Source organism: Panicum hallii, chromosome 1, assembly GCF_002211085.1.
Source record: "Panicum hallii strain FIL2 chromosome 1, PHallii_v3.1, whole genome shotgun sequence".
Taxonomy (NCBI): Eukaryota; Viridiplantae; Streptophyta; class Magnoliopsida; order Poales; family Poaceae; genus Panicum; species Panicum hallii.
Genome location: NC_038042.1, coordinates 49192681 through 49207105, shown reverse-complemented (window position 1 = coordinate 49207105; position 14425 = coordinate 49192681). Strand labels below are relative to the sequence as shown.

Sequence of the window (14425 nt, the reverse complement as noted above, 5' to 3'; positions counted from 1 at the left end):
GACCAGCTAATCCATTTGCTGGTTAAATTAATTATTTGGATAGATGTTATTTAAATAGTTAGAAGGACTTTAGTTGTGTATTAATATTAGCTCGTCCCGTTTGATTTCACCTCAGTTGTTTCTCTGTGCTCGTTGCATGCACACACTTTCCAATCGCTCGATCACGTCACCCTGACTCGTAGACTTAGTAAGTTTTTTCTCCGAAACACAATGCACACGCAGACACTCATATACATGTACGCATATTTATGAATACACATACGCAGCTCTACTCTTACAAGTACCCTCGAGAGACTGAACTGGCAGATCTTTAAGATTGACGAAGTCATCACAGACGACTCGTTGTTGACGGGCACGTCACCGACCACTGAAAGAAATAGAGCCAGTTACCACTGAAAAAATAGGACCGGTTACCACTGAAACAATAACGTCGTTTAGATCCTGCAATAAATCTAGAAAAATACGAACATCATGAAACTTTGCAAGCTTTTGCTTTTTCTTTTTTAAAAAAGCAAAGGTTCAATCACAAGTAACTTTGCAAGCTTTTGCTTTTTCTTTTTTAGAAACCGCGTTGTTTTTTAAAGGATATGTACAAGGATGCGATGACTTGTGTTCGAACATGTGATGGCGATACCAGTGACTTTCCAATTAAAATAGGACTACATCAGGGGTCAGCATTGAGCCCTTATCTATTTGCTTTGGTGATGGATGAGGTCACAAGGGACATACAGGGTGATATCCCTTGGTGTATGCTCTTTGCTGATGATGTGGTGCTAGTTGACGTGAGTAGGGCAGGGGTTAATATGAAGTTGGAGCTGTGGAGACACACGTTAGAGTCGAGGGGGTTCAGACTGAGTAGGACCAAGACCGAGTATATGATGTGCGACTTTAGCCCGACTAGGCATGAGGATGGGGATGTTAGCCTCGAAGGTCAAGTGGTGGCCAAGAAGGATACTTTTCGGTATCTAGGATACATGCTTCAGAAAGATGGAGACATTGATGAAGATGTTAGGCATAAAATTTCAGCCGGTTGGTTGAAGTGGCGGCAGGCTTCTGGCGTCCTCTGTGACAAGAAGGTGCCACAGAGGCTAAAAGGTAAGTTCTATAGGACGGCGATTCACCCGGCGATGCTATACGGTGCTGAATGTTGGCCTACAAAAAGGAGATATGTCCGCAACTGAGTGTAGCGGAGATGCGTATGCTGCGTTGGTTCTGCGGGCATACAAGAAGGGATAGAGTCCGGAACGAAGAGATTCGAGATAGGGTCGGGGTGGCACCTATCGAGGAGAAGTTGATTCAACATCGGTTGAGATGGTTTGGACATGTACAACGGAGGCCTCCCGAGGCGCCGGTGCGTAGTGGAGTTTTAAAACGGGGAGATAATGTAAGGAGAGGTAGAGGTAGACCTAGACTAACTTGGGACGAGACGGTCAAGAGAGACCTTAAGGAGTGGAATATCGCTAAGAAATTAGCATTGGATAGGAGCGCTTGGAGATTAGCAATTAGCGTACCTGAACCGTGACGTTTGTTACTTTTTATTAAACCCCTAACTGTTCCTTTGGTTTGTACCCTTTCTGTGTTTCTTATTCTTGTTTTCTGTGGGTTTCATCTCTAGCCTACCGCAACTTGCTTGGGACAAAAGGCTAAGTTGTTGTTGTTGTTGTTGTTGTATTTTAAATACGTGGATATTTACTTTACTCCCATTATTCTAGAGATAGGGTGCCACATTAATATAAGCGATTGAATTTTAGGAGAAAATAAACAATAAATAAAAGATAAAAAAGTCTGACAATTCTAATTACCCTGCTATATTTCTAGTATATTTTGACGATCGAGAGTGACTGGTGATGCTTGATTTTATTTTATTTTTTAAATATACGATCGGTTTGTTTTGTCAAGAGTGACCCGAGAACGAACTGACCGGTCTTGACAATTTTGTACCAAAATTGGTTGTCATTTCCACCCAACCGAACTATTCAAATGATTTAAAGACCGAAACGATGTGACCGAACGCCAACCCCATGAGTCACAATGCCACTGTTGTATGCAGCGGTGACCTTGACTCGTAGACTTGGTAAGCTTTTGCTTCCTATTTCTTTGTTTTTAAGAAACCGGGTTGTATTTTAATTATGTGGATCCTGTTGACCCTTCTTTTGTTTTTCTTCTCTTTGAGAGAGAGAGAGAGAGAGTTAGCGGGTTGTATGCAGTGGCACGTCTGGTAGTGGTTGATTTTATTTTTTTATGATTTTATGATCGGTTAGTTTGGTCGAGACTGACCCCGAGCACGAACTGAGTGCAAGTGAATTGTTCAGTCTTGACAATTTTGTACTAAATTTTTGTTGTCATTTCCAGCTAACCGAAGTCTTCAAATGATTTAAAGACCGAACGCCAACCCTGACCCATGAGTCAAGGTCACAAACGAATGGCTAGTGTGCGGATGCAATGCCCGCCCGCTCTTAAACGATATTGTCCCATCTCAGCAGCAGAGCGCCTGACCAACCAGTTTACTGCAAGTCTGCAATACTGCATACACTACCTGGCATAAGCGGTAGAGTGGCTCCGATAAGTGCGGCAGGCAGAAGCCGAGAGTTCATGTAGATTGAAGGATGCTTTAATATTCAGTTTCGACCACATGGGCACTTGAAAAGGTAGAGGCAAACTCCAAATTTGAACCTTACTATCTATGCCCACACAAAATGAAGTATAAGGAGGATGCATGAAACACTGGTAGAATGCGAGCGAAACGAAGAATGAAGCACTCGTTTGATTCTGTGTTCTGCGTAGACAATGATGTCTGACAAGTGGCAATATATACTCAATTGTCATGTACCGAGCAACATACAGCAAAACTAATCAATGAGGTTGCTAGGGAACTTACAAAACCGTTGCTACTCGGTATGGGTGTGGAAGGTGTGATTCATACTTTGCTCTCCAGAAAGTAGGTTGATGAAACAGCCAGACCAGCAGAGTCGTAAGTGCGCACAAGCCGCTGCCTCTTTCCTGGCGATTCCATCCAACAGAACTCCAGATGGAAAGAGTCTAACTGGGCGACACATTTGCTGATGTCTGATGGGTATCCCATGTACATTCCACCAGGTAGCAGTGTCATTTCGTATCCTCCGTCAAACTGAAGCAAGTTATTGCTTGCTGATCCTGTCCAGTTGACCGTTGTTGTCGTGCTAGTTCCAGATTTTGTTGATATAGTGTCCTATGAACAGAAGTAGCAAAATATTCGCAATAGTGTAGCAATAATGTAAGCGACCATTTCTATTCTTTAAGAGCCTTTTCTGATGCTGAAAAAATACGGCACGCAGCATAAGCTGTGTCCGACTAAATGCTTGCATGCTCCTTGTAAACACGGATATGACTAACATAAAGGAAAGAGCAGAAGCATGCTGATGCAGAAAATGGTACAGGTCAGTTGATTAGGTCCATTTCACCAAAACATTAGGTTGACGCCGTTTTACGATTCAAACAATGAGAGTATGTACAAAGTGCATAAGTATATATATATATCAGACCAAAGCTATGAAGTGTACCTGAATCAGCTGGCCATTGTTGTCCATTTCAAGGACAACAACTGTATCTGCCTCAGCGAGAGTTGCTCCATACACCCCACTCCTCTTGGTCACAGAACGCCCCTTCCATCTTCCAAGTAGTGCATTCATCCTATCACTGCTGGCACTCTAGCGACAAAGGAATAAAATGTTGGCTTCATTCAGCACAATCCTGTGTCCCATCATAAGATTGTTCTTCACAAATATTTCAGCAGTGGACTAAAAGGACCTACCTCAGGATCAATTGAAGAGTCAATAAGTGCCTGTGGCACTCCCTGCTTTTCATGGAAAACAAGAAGTGTGTCTAGCACTCCGTTCGGGTCCATTATGTGGAAAGCCCTCACTCGACCATTGCCTTCAAGGGAGTAAAGACAATTCTCACATACAATAGATGGCTTACGAGAAGGTATCTTCAAGTTTCTGATGAAGATAAAACAGATATGTTACACATATAAGAGCTTCACAACTCAGTAAACACCTAAGTTTGTGGCCAGTAATGTTTACTTGGGGGATTCTTCACCAGTATCATCTTCTCCAAGCACACCAACCCGAAGGACAGTCTCCAGCATTCCCGCAGTCTGGTACCTCAGAGCAAATGCCTTCTCTTCAGGAAAGAACCCTATCTGTACATTAAAAAAATATCAATCGTTATCTAAGCTCAGAGATGTACAGAATTTACAAGATAAGAAAGGATGAGAAGCCTACAAATTTCAGTGCACCTGCTGATACTTGTCCACAGTGAACATGTTCGTCTCTTTGATTTTGTACTCCACCCATTCTGGTTCAGAATCATCCTCATCAACAACTGATATCTTAGAGGAAGCCTGCTTGATATACAGCCTAAAAATCACACAATTGAAAATATATCATTTTCGGCCTCAGAGCACATCAACTGAATAATTATTATTGCTCAAAGAACCGACATAACCATGGAAATGTATGCACAATTAAGATCAAAACCTCAGCGTATGTTTATCGAATTGAATTACGGCAATAGAAATTCGAAACAAACAAGTTGAAGATATGATTATGTAGTCATAAATATCACTGGGTCCCCTCAAAATAGGTAAATAAATATCACTGGGAGGGAGCATTACGATTGCAGGAGGCTGATGAGGTCGTCCTCCCCATACGTGCTCACGGACAACCGGGTGCTGATATCCTGCAGCACCCTCCCATGCGCGTCGAATTGCTAAGAAAAACAAAAGCGCACGCGCAAGCGACATTCAGCGCAATCACGAATCGGGAAACAGGAAGCCAGGCTTGAAGTTCAGGGGAGCGGCGGGGGAGAGGAGCGTACGTAGAAGGATCCGTTCCATCTCCCAATGTTGAGGTCGAAGAAGCGGTGCAGGTTGTCGATGCTCATCGCATCGTCGTCGTCCACCTCCGGCGGCCCCGCGACCGCGGCCCGGGCGCGCAGCCGGCCGCCCCGGAACGGGCTTTCGCGGAGCGCGGCGCGGAGAAGGCGGCGGTGGAGGGTTTGAGGCTGAGGGACGGCGGAGGCGACGATGCGGAGGCCCGCGAAGGTTTCGGCCATGGCGAGTGGGGTGGGAAGCGGGAGTGCTCTGCTGTTGTTTTCCGTTAAGCCTTATCGTCCACCAAGGGCCACGGGACGATGAAGACGGAATCTTCTTTTAGTCTTGTTGTTTATTATACGCCAGGCGTCACTTTACCTGGAACACGCATTTCGCGTCCTACAATTTCCTGGAAAACGTACTTCGTGGGCCTTGATTGAGATTTCGTACTCCCATGGAAGATGTAAATTTGGATTCAAAAATGCATGGTGACAAAATCATCTAAGATGTGTAGAATAAAATATTGAATGCCAATCTATATCATATTACTCTAAATCCTAATATGTCATCTATTCTTGACGTGAATAATCTTATAGCTATCGTGCTAACTTTAATGTTGGATTGAAGGTGCATTAAATGCACTACAAAATTCCCCGCTCCTCAGACGGCCAAGGTTGTAAGCCAAAGGCCCCTGAGTTAACATATACTTGCCACTAATGCTTAACCATGCGCCGACCTTGAGATATGAAGGTTGAGTGGTTTAGTGCAGAGAAAAGCACCATTAATAAACTTGAAAGTTGAAGCTGAGGTTTTCAATAAGCGTTGCCTTCTACAAATTCTAGAGAAGGGCAAAAACTCAGATGTCGAGAAAATGGATGATAACCACAGATTCTTCAAGTAGCATACAACAACCAAGCTGTTGCGATGGTGTGAGTACCCGGTGTGTCATTTACCTGATGCAACAAGCTGCTTTTCATCCATAGGGCCAGGATATAGTGGTACAATCTTACAAATGCTGATTCCAGAAGAAGCCCAATAGCTACAGGTTAGACGAAAGCATTTTGGCACAGCGTGAGTGCCTGAGATACACATACATTGAACTGACGAATAGACTGCCTTCCATAAACTAGTCATAACCCGTAATGATGCGGATGTTGACTTCCGTTAGTTCCAGGAGTCGACAGGCGATGCAATTTCTGTATGAGCGTCAACTGCACGACGCAACTCTTCAAGGAAGTTCATCTATGACCTCAACAACCCCCAGCAAGCAATTAGGATATAGCAAAATGAAATGTAGGAGGAAATCACGGCAAGGATTTTACTCCAATTCATACCTGATGAGGAAGCTTCAGGTGACCCCATGATGAACCAGTAGATCCAGAATACATTACTGGTTTCTCTGGACAAACGTCAAGATAGCGAAGTTAACAGTATTGACAGGTGCACCTTTTGTTTTATTGTTTCATATTGGCACCACTGACATGGATATCTAATTGAGGTGTCAAGTTGATACCCTGAGTTCATTAGAATATAGTATTTATAATGGGCCTAAAATGCTATTAAAATCCCCAGTTCATCAAGAGGCACTTTTCCAGGTAGCAAGTGCATGCCCTAAAAGAACTGTATTCCCAACTTTGCTTGACTACTGTTGTTTAATTTTGCAGAGCATGGTATTATATATAACACCATAGCATCTCTATTCTCTAGTTATTTACCAAATATGTAAATTCTAAGAGTTGCCACAAAGTATATGCACATACACTTCTACACAATATGAATTTCTCAATTCTTAAGGACCGCTGCAATAGGTTGAGGCAAGATACAAGAACATAAATATTATTGATGCATGGAGCTATGATACCAACATATCGTAACATAAAAATAATGTCTACTTTCAAGTTGTTATGCATCACTAGTGAAGTCCTAATTTTCTCACTGCCACAGTGGTTCTTCAACACTAAAGACTCAAGTATTTGCATTATCAGTTACCATCAAGAAATGTAAAGTTCATAGCAACATAAGGACTCACCAGAGGAGTCAATTGTTTGATCATTGTACAAGTTCATTGCAACAGTCCAACCTACATAATCAGAATGAAAGTTTAGGCACCCTCCTAGGTTCAACACAGAAGCAAAGGGAAACAATATACCACTCAAACTTTCTTAGTATCCACCCCTAAATACATGTATTACACAGCAGCATGCAGCAACTATGAGCAGCCAAAAAGTAAGAACTTGTACCACAGAAGTTTTCTACTAAGAATGTGAAGTTTTGCAGAGAAACATACGGTCATTGAGAAGCTGTGATGCCTCACTGGCTGAACATCCCTCCAAAGGCACTAATCTTGTTTGATTGAAGTCATTCTGAACATTGCTGAAGAATGTTTCGTGAGGAACAATTGGAGGAAGGTTCTTTAATGAAGGAACATGGCTCTTCTCTCCATCATTGTTGTAGGAGTAATTAGCCTTATCAGCCCTATCTGTTTGGTGGAATGACAACTAGTATCATAATAAGTAACCTGAACAGAACTGCCTAACAACTTAACATTGAGCAGTAGCATATTAAGAGACAAGATAACTAATACAAAAATTACAGGAAACAGAAAAAGTCTAAAATGCAAACTTACGGTTTCTGAAAAGCTACCAGTAATGACCATTCAGTACAACAGAAGTAACAACTTTTACTCTTAAAATATTAACAATAGTTACTACTGTTGCAGGTGACTTTTCAGTTTACATTTTTTTTTCTGTTGTAAAGAAATGTATTGGCTAATTTGTTGGTGTGTGCAGGTTCACACAAGACAACAATAACAACTTTATTCTTAAAATGGTAACTATAGACACTATTGGTGCGGGTGACTTCAACTTACTTTTTTTTTTACTGTTGACTGTTGTAAAGTTCACAGAAGAATGTGTAAGGTTCACACAATGCATTGGCTAATTTGTTGGTGTGTAAGGTTCACAGAAGAATGTTAGTTTGTTAAAGGATCCTTCTGTTATTATGAATTATGAAGCTGAAACTATGGTAATGGGCTGTCCATTTGCAGCAGAGCGAACACAGATGTTGGACTATGTGGAGATTTATAAACATATTCCTGGACTAACTTAGAAGTACAGTAATTGTATCACCCAGCTATTGGATCAGATCATATTGACTAAATTGGTCAACAGTGGGACCTTATGCATCAAACCAACAGACCACAAAGCAAAATTGCATGTGCCTAAAATCATCTGCAAATCCAACTGGTTGCATTTAAAGAAATGCACCATAAAACCCAGTAAATGAATCAGATCATATCAACTAAATTAGTCGAAAATTATTCAGAACAAGTGCCTGAAAAGCATAACAAAACTTAACTAACTGCATTGGAAGGAATGTACCTCCAGACTTCCGCCGATTGTTTGCACGATTCCTGAACAATAATGAGAATAAAGACAGCCATAAGCTTTGATCATAAGCAGAGACATCTACCAAGATATAAAGCTAACGAAATGTGGATCTATACAACAAAATAAGGTTCCAAGTATTGATTTGATGGTATACATTCAAACAACATACAGATAATGAGCAGCAATGCAGACATCGCATTATTAGATCAGAAATCCTAACTCCTACGAAAAGAACTAAGAGGCTATATCAACTGACAACTGAGTGATCAGCGAATGCACAAAATTTCTACAAAAAATCGACTTGCTCTTCACACTTAACTCCACTTCTAACTCTGGCTATGCAAGATCACTAATACATGGACGATGACAACATGTAGCAGTTTACGTTGACAAGAAAATATAAGATGGTGCCTTTGAAGCCAGAAATCAGATCTAGTAACAGATGCATGAACTGCAAACTGAACGGATTGAGCAAAGCTGAAAAAAGTTGCCTGTGGGGATCAAAGTCACCCTTGCTCCTTTATTCACTCTCAATTGCTAGGCTAGATCAGCATGCCAAAGGATAACCAGAAAACTGAAAACAGTAGCTTGCTAGTGACAAAGATTGCACGTTTGCAAAAGCCCCTTTCGTACTACATCCTCCCCGAGCTAACAGAAAGACGGGGGGAAGGTACTAACAATAAAAAAGGCAAAAAAGAAAAAGAAAAAAGAGAGGATTTTGATCTATGGAGTCTATGTGACAGCAATTATTCACAACGCACACTTTCTCAGGTGCTGTCTCAGATCGAGGCCATCAAAGCTGCTCAACATTAGAAGCCAGAGCCCAGAAGACCGCCGACCGCTCAAATCTATGCATAACGGCCCAAGAAATGCCAAGAACTGGTCGGATCCAACGGAAGCCTACCCTCTCCGCAGCCATGCCAAGCTACCAAGAAATGCCCCCGCAAATCAGCTCAGCTTGCATCTTGCGGGAAACCCAGCCAGCCCATGGTGACGCGACGCGAGCTCACCTGTGCACGGGCGGGGTGTATCTCTTGATGGCGTCCGGGTTGGTGTCCGCCATCCCAGCGAGGGCGCCTAGGTAGCAGGGGGCAGGCGGAGGGGAAGAGAGGAAGGACCCGTCGGTGGCGGGTGCGGCGCCTTCCTCCTTGCCCTGCGCCCCTGCCGCCTCTCCTGTTGCCCCCGATGAGAGTCGCAAGAGGGAGGAAAGTGGAGGAGGTCAGGTGGATGACCAAGGGCTGAGATGGGGCGCTGATGCGTGGGCCCGGAGTGTTGGGTGTGGTAACGGGAAGTGCTCTGCTCGCCGATGTCACTGTCGAGGGAACTGCAATGACCGACGAATGGGCCCAAAGGGTTGCATTGCCGTGGAGTGTACCGGTTTTTAACGGTGGTCCGATAAAAAAATAGTCAAATATATATATGCTGCAAAGTTTTGTGAACGTTTCGCAACAGTAGTATTGTGCTATTATGTACATCCGTCTTCTATTCTACGTATACGGAGGATGTTACGCAACAGTAATATTGTGCCATTATGTACATCCATCTTCCATTCTACGTATACGGAGGGCGTTACGCAACAGTAGCATTGTGCCATTACGTACATCCGTCTTCTATTCTACGTATATGGAGGACGTATAACGTTTGGAGTTAGCAAAGATATAGGGCAATAAGCATCTATTGGTATTGGTACCTCCATAGTCCATAAGCTAAGATTTTTGGAAAATATTATTTCAACAAAAGAAAATTTTTGGAAAACACTTGTCTCTCGCCATATGCTCGGATGTAGCATAGATTGTGCTTCAGACTAAGCCTCATCTTCCATGAAACCTTGAATATTTGTTATCATAATTGGACAAGGTCTAGTAAAAAGATAATTGGATAAATTAGACTTTTATGTTATCATAACACCGGCTTAGCCATAGGGTGGGGACAATTGTGAGTAGAACGAATTAAAAGGTGCAAGAGATGATCAGTGCCTATAGTTGTCTAACACTGGCCACAAAAAGTAACACGACCACCGGCAATTAGATAAGGGGACTGGAATCATGCCCTTGTTAGAGTGTTAGGGTCTGCTTGGTAGCTGCCCACCAATTACCACCTGCGCATCTGTGGTGGTGTGGTGTCATAGTTCGTGGCACCAGAAATCTGCTGCAGCGGTGTGTCAAAGCTGTCTTACCAACTAAGTGGTGGGCTGCAGATTTATGGCGCTGCCATAGTTGTGGTGTGGCTAAGGTGAACCAAGCACGCTTTAGTCTACAATGAAGAGGGAGGAAGGGTGTCACATATGTGTAAGTAGTGTAAAAGTACAATCTCTCATGCCTCGCCCTTTGAATGACTCATTTATCTTTACCTGCAATCACATATCTGAATGGTATCTAACATTTTTATCAAAGTAGATATTCAGCTTAAGGAATGGTGACCAACTCAACAATAACAAAAGGTAATCCAGTTGACTTCCACCAACAGATCTAGAAAATCTATGGAATGGTCCTATTGCGTGCAAAGTATTTCAGATCCGAGCCACTGCTTCCGTCTTCCGATGTTCGGATCTCTTGTTCTCAGATAGCACCAATTAACAAAACCAAGTTGAGGCTTGCATAGACTTTGTGAGCGACTAAAACACTCATCAGGTGGTGCTTCAAAAATTCTGAGTTTAGCATTCTGTCATGTTCGTAGCCGAAGAACAAGGCACACAGATGATTCTCAGAACAGAATGCAAGGTTCAATAACGCGTGTCTAGTGCTTCGATCGACAAGTCCTTGCTGAAACATAAAGCTACTGCAACATGTCAGCACTACACGGCATCGTCATAACACAGCAAGAGATCGACGATGCACGTTTGCTTGTCGATTTGTTTGGAACCGGAAAACGAGACGCAGATCGGTGTAGCAGGGCAGCGCCCTGTCATCATCGATCTTCGTTGGGACGCCTTCATCAGGTCTCGGAGGACGGCTTGACGACGAAGTTCTGGCGGCTGATGGGGTTCATGGCGACCGGCGGGCCGGCGGTGCGCGGCCACGCCTGGAACTTCCTGTCCGTCTCCTGCCACCACTCGCTCGTCGCCACGGTGCGAGGCGTCGTGCCTGCAGGTTTAATTGCCAAGAAGCAAAGCAGCAGCGAGCGAGAGGTCAGTCAGATACTGCCCTGTTCTGCTTCATTCCTCTGGCGAATTGAAGGAGAGGCGCCGCCACAGACACAGTGGTGCGTGGCATCTCACCTCCGAGGACCTTCCTGTCGGCGAGGTAGACGCCGCAGGCGTAGGCGAAGGCGAAGGAGGCCGCCACCGATCCGACGATGTACTTGGTGGCCATGTAGATGAGCCTTGCTTCTGAGTTCTTGACCCTGGTAATAAGCCCACGGGCAGGCATCTTTATACTAGTAACAGCTAGCAGGACAAGCTGCCGTTATCATATTTGGTTTTGGAAGCGACTTACTGGATCATCATTAGTATACTGGAACGGTACCTGATGCTGATGTTGTATGGATACAGTTGACACCCTGTTGCTGATGATGCCGCTTTTGAACCGTCCCAGGAACGAAACCGGGGGGCGCCCGCTGTATCGCGGATAAACAAAGTGTCTACCACGAGTCCACGCACATCGATCGATCGCTAACAAACTTCTTAGTTGTTTCAATTGCCATCGTCCTCGACCACTCTGTCGTTGCTCGTACGTTACGTGCCAGAGCAGTATCCTCACCGTTCGTTCCTGCTCGGCCACGATCCACCCTGCTTTGACTCTGTCCGCAGTGGCACGAGGAGTGCCTCGACGGAGTGCGACGCTGACTGCGAGCGCTGGCTGAACTCCGAAGCAGCGAAGGAACAGGGATGCCCCGGCCGGATGCACGCTCGGTCGCAATTCCACCCGCACGCAGCGTACGGCGCGGCCGGACGCCGTCGTCGGGCGGGGTCCGGCCGCCGAACCTTACGGCTTGCGAAGTGGCGATTTCTGACGAGTGCTGCCCGCTCGCAGTGGGTGGCTCGGGAGCGCGGCGCCACCGCCGTCTTCCGTCTGGCGGCCTGCACGCGCCGCCCCCACAATCAAAGCCAGTCTCGTACACCAGCAGCAGCGGCACCGCGCCCAGCTATCCGCCCGGCTAAATAAAATCTCCGACACGGTCAACAGTTAAGAGACAGGGCATCTCCATCGACCTAGTACTGCTAGTACTCGCTTCAAATTTCCTTTTTTTTTCCTATTTAATTTAATTTTTTCAGATGACTCCATCTGATGCTGCTTGCTGAGCAGAGCTGAAGAAGCAAGCTCGTGCCCGTCAGCTCGGCGACCCCCCCTCTATCATTGTAGGAGGGTTTATTCCCCGGGAATATGCCCTCACTCCGCTGGCACCATCCGCAGACCGCAGCATATATCCCCGCGGTCTCGCTCGTCTTCGTCTTCCACCTCGGTTCGGATAGGCGCCGACCGCGACGCTTTCTTTCTCCATCCCTCCAACTCCAAGCAGAAGCCAGCTGCCTTTTCTTCATAGCTACCCGCCATTCCTGCTTTCTCGCTCCTTGGCGAGGCTTCCTAGATAGCGAATGCAGCTCCGAACTTGTTTTGTTGGTTGTCATCTAACCATGCTTTTAATTCGATCAGTGCATGGATCATGGATGGGGATTGGGATGGACATGGCACTGTCACCGGCGCTGTGAACACAGCATGGTTAGATGACCATCAGCAAACATGTTCATGAGGCATGCAGAAGCAAACTGCTCGCTACCGATCAGAAACTACCACAGCACCGTCGGCCACGGCGACCTCGCCGAATGAAGAAGCTTCACGAAGAGGCATGGCGTGCTTCGAGTTCCTTCCAAGAAGTTAAAGGTGGCTGTACGGCTTCTCTTTGCGTGCTTCTGCCATCGGTTACATTTTTGCTGCTCGGTTTCGTGTGTTGTGTGCAGAAGTGCAGATGCAGTGCGTGTTTCGTGGAGATCCGAGTGCGATTGTTCTGACGCTTGCACGCTCTTCACTCCGTGGAAAATTGTTCGTCGCTTCATCATTTGAGAGACAGCTTCTGCTCCCCTAATTGCTCCCAGAGCTATTTGATCCCCCTACAGGATTTGGTGACGAACTGATCATGAGCATACGCCACATCCCTATGTCAGAGGTTCCACGCTCTGTACTGCTGTGCTCAAGCTGCGATGCGGATGCAGTTCTCATGCTACAGTCATATGCAGTCAGCTCGCAGTAACACAGAAGAAGTGCTTTAGAAGAGTTTGAACCTGAATGCAATTTTTTCCGTATAATAATCTCTCTCTCAGTTACTGCCCCATCCGCCTCTTACTAGGAAAGGATGGCATCGATGCATCATAAATGCATCGAATTTGTTATTTTTGCGTTAGTGTAAGCCAATTTTTGAAGTGTGTTGATAATGCCAATCCCGTTGAGATAAATGAAATTTTATCTAAACCGAAGAACAATGAGTCATCCTAAAAGTAGACATCACCACAGTGCACCAGTAATGCTTTGTTGTCAGAAATACTTTCCCAACAGTTTTAATTTCTCGACGCGGAACTTTTTTGACACTTTTCTTTTGTAACTGAGCTGTATTATCCGAAAAATATGCAACAGCGACAAGGTCACATGAAATGGCCCTCCAGGAATCGTTGATGCATCAAACTGACCATACGTAAGTTGATGCCCTCCTGAATCAAAGACCAACACCTGGTTTGGTTGCAAGGTCTTCCCTTCAAGAACTCGTCAGTTGCGCTCCTTCCAAATGTTCCAAGCTGTGTACATCAAAATTGACGCCGTCGATCTTCTCTGCTTCTTTGGAAGAGGGTTTAAACCGCTAGACCACCAGACCTCAACTTCTAGCTCGTCTGCATCTGGCACTTTCACCAAAAGCCTCCTACCCAGGTACTGACTAAAAACCAAACTTCCTTTGCGTCAAGTGGCCAGCGGTTTCTGTATGCTGAATTGCAGTTCCAATTCCTGGCAGCCAATTTATCAGCTGTCGACAGCTTGGATCGAAACAACGGCCAGCCAATTTATCTGTGGTACAAGGTCAGTACCGTTCAACCTTTTGTGCTCGTGCAAATCTGTGGTACCAAACTACCAATTCACGTTTTATCGCGTTTGAAAAAGGCCATGTACTTTGCTTTTTTTTAGAAAAGGCCATGTACTTTGCGTTTTTTTTAAAAAAGGCATGTACTTCGCTTTTTTTAAAAAAGCCCATGTACAACGAG

At 44.8% G+C, this 14425-nt stretch overlaps 3 protein-coding genes across 4 annotated transcripts; all 3 read right to left on the bottom strand.

Moving 5' to 3' along the window:
- Positions 1-2733: 2733 nt before the first annotated feature.
- LOC112890560 lies at positions 2734-5172 on the bottom strand. Its single transcript, XM_025957433.1, has 7 exons — positions 4858-5172; positions 4655-4749; positions 4277-4397; positions 4062-4180; positions 3791-3977; positions 3540-3686; positions 2734-3208 (listed from the first exon to the last, which is right to left on the bottom strand). The coding sequence occupies exons 1-7, from the start codon at positions 5092-5094 to the stop codon at positions 2918-2920; spliced, it is 1197 nt and encodes a 398-aa protein (XP_025813218.1). The 5' UTR covers positions 5095-5172; the 3' UTR covers positions 2734-2917.
- A 541-nt stretch (positions 5173-5713) lies between these two features.
- On the bottom strand, positions 5714-9467 carry LOC112878821. 2 transcript variants are annotated; one of them, XM_025943050.1, is made up of 6 exons: positions 9252-9467; positions 8233-8264; positions 7140-7331; positions 6882-6932; positions 6187-6251; positions 5714-6101 (listed from the first exon to the last, which is right to left on the bottom strand). In XM_025943050.1, exons 1-6 carry the CDS (start codon positions 9302-9304, stop codon positions 6081-6083), a joined length of 414 nt encoding a protein of 137 aa, XP_025798835.1. In that variant the 5' UTR covers positions 9305-9467; the 3' UTR covers positions 5714-6080. The 2 variants fall into 2 exon arrangements, with proteins under 2 accessions (XP_025798835.1, XP_025798834.1); XM_025943049.1 differs by having other exon boundaries at positions 5714-6094; positions 9252-9463.
- Positions 9468-10941: 1474 nt separating this feature from the next.
- LOC112876768 lies at positions 10942-12078 on the bottom strand. The gene is made up of 3 exons (XM_025940948.1): positions 11706-12078; positions 11459-11616; positions 10942-11324 (listed from the first exon to the last, which is right to left on the bottom strand). The coding sequence occupies exons 2-3, from the start codon at positions 11607-11609 to the stop codon at positions 11176-11178; spliced, it is 300 nt and encodes a 99-aa protein (XP_025796733.1). The 5' UTR covers positions 11610-11616; positions 11706-12078; the 3' UTR covers positions 10942-11175.
- Positions 12079-14425: the final 2347 nt, after the last annotated feature.

Coding starts and splice junctions, on each gene's coding strand:
- LOC112890560 (XM_025957433.1), bottom strand. CDS start 5,094: ATGGCCGAAACCTTCGCGGGCCTCCGCATCGTCGCCTCCGCCGTCCCT. Junction 4,398..4,654: donor CTCATCAGCCTCCTGCAATC/GTAATGCTCCCT, acceptor TGTGATTTTTAG/GCTGTATATCAAGCAGGCTT. Junction 3,687..3,790: donor ACTCTTCAATTGATCCTGAG/GTAGGTCCTTTT, acceptor CTTTGTCGCTAG/AGTGCCAGCAGTGATAGGAT.
- LOC112876768 (XM_025940948.1), bottom strand. CDS start 11,609: ATGCCTGCCCGTGGGCTTATTACCAGGGTCAAGAACTCAGAAGCAAGG. Junction 11,325..11,458: donor CGACAGGAAGGTCCTCGGAG/GTGAGATGCCAC, acceptor TTAAACCTGCAG/GCACGACGCCTCGCACCGTG.
- LOC112878821 (XM_025943049.1), bottom strand. CDS start 9,304: ATGGCGGACACCAACCCGGACGCCATCAAGAGATACACCCCGCCCGTG. Junction 6,933..7,139: donor ATCACAGCTTCTCAATGACC/GTATGTTTCTCT, acceptor CTGATTATGTAG/GTTGGACTGTTGCAATGAAC. Junction 6,095..6,186: donor ACCTGAAGCTTCCTCATCAG/GTATGAATTGGA, acceptor TTGAGGTCATAG/ATGAACTTCCTTGAAGAGTT.